This window comes from Propithecus coquereli, unplaced genomic scaffold (assembly GCF_000956105.1).
Source record: "Propithecus coquereli isolate 6110/MARCELLA unplaced genomic scaffold, Pcoq_1.0 Scaffold478, whole genome shotgun sequence".
NCBI classification, from domain to species: domain Eukaryota; kingdom Metazoa; phylum Chordata; class Mammalia; order Primates; family Indriidae; genus Propithecus; species Propithecus coquereli.
Genome location: NW_012150596.1, coordinates 769,688 through 777,350, shown reverse-complemented (window position 1 = coordinate 777,350; position 7,663 = coordinate 769,688). Strand labels below are relative to the sequence as shown.

Genomic DNA, 7,663 nt, shown 5'->3' with positions numbered 1-7,663 from the left:
GCCCACAACCAACTGAGCATGATGGATGAGCTGGCTAACATTTTGAAGGTGAAAACTATCTATCTATTCATCTAACCATCTATCTAGCATGTCCCAGGATTTGAGTGCCTTCCCCTATTAAGGTAGCATATCCTTCCGTCTTGCCTCCCCTCACATCTAAGTGAATGGGATGTAAACAAACATCCTCACCCTTGTTTCTATGATGCATCCTAGGTTAACATAAGTAAATCTTGGAAACTTGGGAATTTGCCAGTCCCAACTTTTTGTTTAATTTACATAATCATTTGCATAGGACTGCATATGTTAAGGAAACATCTGTACTTTTCTTACACATTTAGATGAGATGAATTTTTTTCAGTATCTGAAGTTACCATTATTATTGATTTCTTTTGGATCTTTTTTTAATACCCACACCAAAGTCCTCCAAAGTGGGGCCCTGACTGCCATCTTCCCTCCCCCCTCTTAGAAATCTCACGGGTGAATATCATGTCGTCAGCCAGTTAGATGGAGAATGTAAGTAGCACTCCTCCTGGCTAAACTTTTCAGGCAAATGAGCCCCCCCTGATCAGAGCTGAAGGGTCCCAGAAGTTGGGATCAAAATATATTTCTGGATCTTTGGGGGAACTCTTGGAAAACTGTATGATGAAGCATCTTCGAAAAATGTAATCAGTTGTGAATTTGTCTGAAGAGATGCAGCAAAGCAGCAACATAGACAAACAATGAAGCTTATTTTCGTATGTTGGTTTTCCTTAGAGTGAGGCCAACCTGTATACCCAAGATCTCTAAAGATCATTTTTCCTTACAGCACTCTTCTGTATTATTTTAGGATGCTTATCTTCAACTCTTTGACTCTCTCAACACATCTTGATTCACCGTAGCCTTAAAGAAAAAGAAAAAAAAAACAGTGAATATCTGAATGAGGCCTGGGGGATGGGGGAGAGACTTCTTCTAAGCACTACTGCACCCTCATTGAAGAAGTATGTTACTGAATTAGCCATTGATTCAACTAAAATACGTTCAGTCCTACACTGTGTATAGTGGATATACGTAGGCTTTTTTTCCCACCTACTCAGTCATTCTTAACAACCCCCTACTTTCTTTTTGTAGGCTGACTTCTCCCCCAGTGTAAGTATCTTGGTGGGATGGTAAACCTGAGCTTCTGTCCTACCACTATCAAAACCAAAGGGCTCCCCGAAGATATTTTCTGCCATGTCCCTCTTCTCACTGCTCAGTACAGCACAAAATTTAAGCTCAGCTGATCAGAAACAGGTCCATGCTAGTAGCATGAGGATAGAGGAAATTACTGTTTATTCTTCCCAGTAGTGGTGTTCATATGAGAAGTTTCCCTGCTGGGAGACTATCCCTATGTTTTTTGCTTTGTATACTTCTTTCCTTTCTTGAGTCCCGTTCTATAACCTTCCCTTAAATTATATGAGTTCCCCAAACCCTTTCGAGAAATTCCCTTTACATTGGTTAACCAGAACTGATGATAATGTCAGCTCAAAGATACTTGGTTTCTGTTGCTGGCAACCAAAGAACCTTGACTGAAACATTGTGCTAGGCACTGAGAGTACAGTGGTAAACAGGACAGACAAGGTTCTTGCCCTTGTGAAGCTTACATATTAATGGAAAACATAGGTTTACTTAGCACTAAGGATTAGGAAAAATCAGCCATTGCTTTCACATGCTCATGTGTTTTAGACCATTCATTCATTCATGCACGTGACAAGTATTTATGGAGTGCCTATGAAATGTCAGACATTAGAAGTATAATTTATTCCATTTCACTTGTTTTGCCTAATCAACAGAGGTATAACTAGGTCCTTCCGCCATTGCTCCACACTCCTATGTCCCCTAAATGCTTGAAGGTCAGGACCAGAAACACACCACAAACCAACCAGGGGTGGGGAATCCTCGGCCCTGGGGCCACATGTGGCCTTCTGGATCCTCGAGTGCAGCCTTTTGACTGAATCCAAGTTTTACAGAACAAATCCTTTAAATAAAGGGATTTGTCCTGTGAGTTTGGATTTGGTTGAGGGGCTGCACATGGCGATCTAGAGGCCTAAGCTGTTGAAGATACAAGTCTTACTTCCTCTTATCCTTTCACTGCCCCCACAACCTTCCTATTTCCCTGGGTGCAAGGGAGATTGGCTATCACAGATGGTCACTGACACCTTTGGGACTTCTGACAAAACTTCTGACAAAACTAAACCCTAGGGATTAGGGTCCTGGGCAGGAGCTTCCTCAGACTTTCTTCAGAGAGATTTAGTACCATTTAGTGTTTGTCCCATGCCCACAACGTACCCAGGGCACAACAGAGAACGAAAAGCCAGTGTTCATGTCCTGAAGCTCCACAGGGCTTTGTAAATTTGTTGACCAGTGCTTAATAAAGAACATTTGCCTATAGTATTGAGAAATGGAGCCCTGCTTTACCCAAGCTGCCCGCCCTACCCTACTTTCAGCCTGACTAGATCCTGCATCAATTCCTGCCCATAAAGCACTTCTCTCCATCGTATCCTTGCTTTAATCCTTCACTCTTCCAGTGTGTGTGTCTGGTCTCCCCAGGTAAACAGTAAGCTGCTGGCGGTAGTGGCCTAAGTATGATGCGTCTGTATCTTCCCCTCCATGTCAGGGCTCAATGAATACTTGGGGGTTGAATAAAAACAGTCCAAAAGTTCTAGGGTCTCTTTTCCATAATTACTTGGGTCTGTGTTCACACACCTGTCAGCCATTTTGTGGGCCCAGAGAAAGCAAACCAAAGGATGCCAGCAAGATGTTCAGTTGGTGTTTTCCCTGAAATTTCAAACTGTCATTTAATTTGCAGAAAACCCGTGTTTTACTAATTATCAGGGGGAGTCATGACAAGAATCATGAACTTTTCTATAAAATAACGTTTCTGTTCTTGACAGCGTGTCAGGTCATTAGAGACAGGCTGTACATTTATCACTCCAGAAGCAGCAGAAGAATCAGGCTTTTCTTACTTGTTGGAAACAAATACAATCATGGCCATTTTAACAGCCAAAATGATCCCCCAAATCAACCCATTTGTAGAATACAAATTTTTGTAGCTTTGCTAATTACAATCAAGTCTTGTCCTTAAATCTAATTTTGAATGAAGTTGACTTAATGATGTCCATTCAAAGACATGTACATTCGAGACACTTTGGTTATCATTTATGTTAGTCCCTTCACACACACACACACGCATACACACTCACTCACCTTCTCCTACCAAACAAGTATGCGTGAAACCATGTGGGGAACAATAGATGTGGGATTTCTTTAGGAAAAAATTTCATAGGCAAGAGGACCAACTCTGATGGCAGACATTCAGGAACATAAGGACCTGCCTACTTTTTTATATTATGTGGGATGATAGAGGGAATAAGGGGGGCCCAGGAGCTTTATACTAGTGACTGGCACCAGTGCCCCCCTCTGTTTGGTAGCCAACATTAAATTTTGCCTAGAGGATCCAATGTGGTACCTTTAATGGGGTAGATATGGTGGTTGGGGCCATGAGAAGACAAATGATAAACTGGTGGGGGTTAGAGAGAGAAAGGAGCTAAGATGTGTTTCACCGTGCTAGACATTTTCAGACCTTATCTCATTTAAGCCTCATTTCAATTCTATGATGAATGTATGATTATTATTACTTCCTGAGATCACATATCTAGGAGGTGACAGTGCTGGGATTTGAAACCAGCTCTGCTGTCTCCACAGCCCACACTGTACCATACATATTCATAAAGGCAATAGAGAAGTTGATTTATGATATTGAAACCCAGGAGTTTACCTTTCTTTCTCATTGGTAGGATCTGGTTATCTTTATTTATTTATGTATTTATTTATTTATTGCTCAAAGAGATAATATATTCTCTCAGTACAAGATTCAAAAGATACAAAGAAGTATAGGGCGAAAAGTAAATCTTCCTTCCTCCCTTGCCCCCAGACACCCAGTTTTCCTTCCTGAACACAACCACTCATACCAGTTGCTCGTGTATCCTTCCAGAATGTTCATCTCTTTACTCGTTTCTACCCAAAGCCAAATGAGAACAGTTAGAAGCCTAACTGGCAGTATGCTTAGCCACAAAAGGCAAAGCCAGTGAAATTCATCTTCCTTGGTCACTCTGTTGCCTTTGGATGACCCTTCTTGTCTCCAGTCCCCTACTATCCTATTCACCCTGACCTGGCCTTTCCTTCCTAGGGAGACCACCAGCTTCAGACAGTCCCTGTTCTATTTCATTCTTCAGGACCCTGTGTACTATTCCTTGAGGGGCTGTCTTGGCTGAGAAATGAATTCTCACTAAGGAATTCATGGGTGTCTGTGGATTAATGAGTGACCCTTTTCACAAAACATGCTTACATTTTAATAAGGGGCTTCAATCAAAAGTACAGCTTGAATAATGGGGACTTCACATGCTTTGTCATGACAGGCCAACAGGGCAGAATTTTTTTCCAAAAGGTACAACCTTGTGGCTTTTCTTATCTGCTTCCTCTGTGGGTCTCAGGCCAACCGTGTATCCTGAAACTTTGGCCATCCAAAATTGTGTGGCTTCCAGGACAGGGCAGTAGGAACTTTGGTCTTCATTTTTTCTTTCAGGACATATACACTTAAAGTTTTTGAAACAAAATCTCCAATGTTGTAGATATTTCTCCCCTAATATGTCATACTATAGGCTCATTTATCCAAAAAAAAAAAACAACTATAACAATAAATAGGAGAATTATTTTGACTTTAATATTTACTAAATGTTATTTCATTCTGTCCTTTCCAAAATAATATTCAGAATACAAGATTGGAGCAGATTGCTTCACAAATTCAAGATTTCTCCCAATTTGGGGGTGGGGGCAGGTAAGTATCTCTGCTGGGACTTATTGAAAAAAATCTTTGTGAATGGAATTCATTTTTATTTACACAGGTAATATTCTTCTTTCATAATTAGGCCCAACTTCACAACCCAAGGAAGAGAAACAGTATGGATCTTCATCAAAGTCATCTGCATTAAAGAAAAAAAGAACATTGTCAGCTGTGGCCTCGGGGACTTTGCACGTAGTAGCAGCATAAGAAAATTTTATCAAATGAAAGAATGAATAAAAAAATTAGAAAGGAAACGACGGTTGCAGTGCTTTCTTTGGATAATTTAATAAAAATCTGGGGTGAATTAATTCATCCTGACAGCACTGTTTAGGCTGTGCATATGTTCTTCTTGAACTGTGAGTAACAGGTAGCGTTATTGACTTTTTTTTTTAGGAAATGCCTTAATTAATTTTATTGCTGTCTTGGAGTATTTTATGTAGCAGTAATTTGTTCAGTACTTTTCTTTTTTCCTTTTTTTTTCTTTTCAAATTCAGAATATTATGGAAAATAGAACTACCATTTGATCCAGCAATCCCACTACTAAGCGTCATTGAGTTTGACTTTAACCTAGGGGAGAATATTCATGAACAAACCTTGGAGACTTTCAGGAAGAGAAAACACACAATGGAAACACACACATCTATATCCCCGATGGATTTGATATTCTTGCCCTGAATGTTTGACTATTTCTGAAGCTTAAGAGTGTCTGGTGGTGTAGAGGGCATGATTTTTCACCCTGTGCTAATGGAATTGAGCTTCAGGCTGCCACAGGTATGCTAGTAGCATCCAGATTTCAGTTTTAAAACCTATGGCTGGTCTTCCTGCCCCACTGGCTGGGTTACTGTCACAACTTATGAGCACTTTGATGCCAGCTCTCTGGGTCTATTGCTTGGTACAACAGCATTAAAATCCTGGACATGGTATTCGCTACTATTCCTTAGAAGCAAAATATGTACACATTTTGGCTGTGTATTTGCTAATGAAGCAATAAATATCCCCTGGGGATAGCAGGACAGCCAATACTAACAAACTCTTTTGCAAAAATGATATTTCCCAATCGACTCCAACCATTATGGACTAAGGAGCTTCCATGAACCATGCCTTCTATATGCCATGGCTCCCTAGTGCCTCCATATGAACTCCAGAACATATCTACAAGTTAGTTAGCTAGAGTCTGATAGATACCTGTGAGCAGGGAAAGGTTTTTTCATGTGCACTACTAACTTTCCCATACAAAGGTGAAGAATGAGACTCCATACCCTAGTCAACCAACCTAAACTGGAAAATAGTGTTGCCTCACGCATGATCCTGAAGCTGATGGGCACTTTAGAGATTATCCATTCTAGCCCTCTCATATTAACTGTAGAGAGAATGTAGCTCCAAGCAGGGAAGTGATGTGCCCAAGGTCACAGACTTAGTGACAGAGCTGGCACTTGAGTCAAAGCCTTCCGACTCCAAGTTTGGTGATTTTTTAATTCACCATGCTGCTTCCAAATTGGCTTCAGCCCTTGGAAATAGAACTGGTTTTTGGAGCCAACATAATGAAAAAAGTGTAAGTGGATGAGGCAATCCTACCACCAGCACCAAGAAGGTGGGAGAATGACTACAGCCAGGCTACTAAAGGTGGTCTATGTGTGTGTGAACTGGAGTCTACTTTGATCTTTTAGGGAGTGGCCTTCCAAAGACCATTGCACCTTCCTCTAACTAAGAAGCACAGAAAGCAGAGTCATCATAACATCAACCTGAAGTTCTTCAGTTCTTGCTCACTTGGTCTTTCTCTTTACTTTAAGCCTGCAGACCAATCCTTTTTCTACACTTTCCCTCCCAACATCCCATCTCCACCTCAACGTCTGTCTCTACCTATCGAAAAAGGTGAGCATCTAAGAGTGATGTGCAGTTCAGAGAGTATTCTGGGTAGGATGCAGTAGCCCTGAGAGCCGGAAGACCCGAGTTCTGGCCCCAGTTCTGCTGTGGATGGGCTGAGTGACTGTCCACAAGGCATTTTCCTTTTCCTTGATTAAGGTTCTGTAAAATGAGAGGATTGGACTAAACAATATCTAAGGTTCCTTCTGGTTTCAACAGTCTGTGTCAGTCGTTTTTAATCATCCATGAATTTTTTTAACCTCCAGTCTCTTCTCCCCTCCATTAGTCTAATAATCCATCATATTTACACATACTAAGTTCCCTAGGTATAGAAACACCTGTACATGCTTCTGTACACACTTTCTTAGCCAAGAATGAGTCCTGGTATATCCATGTACATGTGCATTTAGTTTTGAGGAGGAAGGTATCATCCAAACCGAGCACATGGTCTCACATTAATTCAATATCTCTGGTATATAAATGTAGACAATGAACACTATTCAGGTGATGGACACACTAATAGCCCGATGCAAGCATTACAAAAGCTATCCATGTAACAAAAAAACCCTCTTAATATTTTGAAATAAAATAAAATAAAAAATAGAAAAAAATAAAATAAATGTAGACCACACAGCCTTTTTTTCTCACCATTTGGGAAGCTTATTTCTGAAGGAATGCCTTGTGCAGAGCCTAAAGATTTGAAAGTGGAGCTAGTTGCAGTCGACTTGAGGGATGGTGTCAACAGTTTGTGCTCAAAGGTTTTCTTCAGTCCTTCCTGTTTATATCCAATATTTATCCCACACCAGCTACTCCCATCTGAAATGACACCAGAAAAAGTTAAAAATGTAAAATTCATCAAATTCTACATGTAAAAAGGGTGAATTTTATGGTATGTAAATTGTACTTCGATCATCCTGTTTAAAAAATATGAAGCTCAGCCAG

The 7,663-nt window shown here is 40.5% G+C and overlaps 1 protein-coding gene across 1 annotated transcript in view; it reads right to left on the bottom strand.

Annotated features, from left to right (window-relative positions):
• Positions 1-4,895: 4,895 nt before the first annotated feature.
• The window catches only part of ADGRG4 (adhesion G protein-coupled receptor G4), a 106,261-nt gene continuing 103,493 nt past the window's right edge, over positions 4,896-7,663 (bottom strand). Inside the window, exons 22-23 of the mRNA XM_012655472.1 lie at positions 7,370-7,537; positions 4,896-4,997 (exon numbers count right to left, since the gene is read on the bottom strand). Of these exons, the coding sequence (XP_012510926.1) occupies positions 4,912-4,997; positions 7,370-7,537 (254 nt within the window). The 3' untranslated portion in view covers positions 4,896-4,911. The remainder of the gene's footprint in view (positions 4,998-7,369; positions 7,538-7,663) is intronic.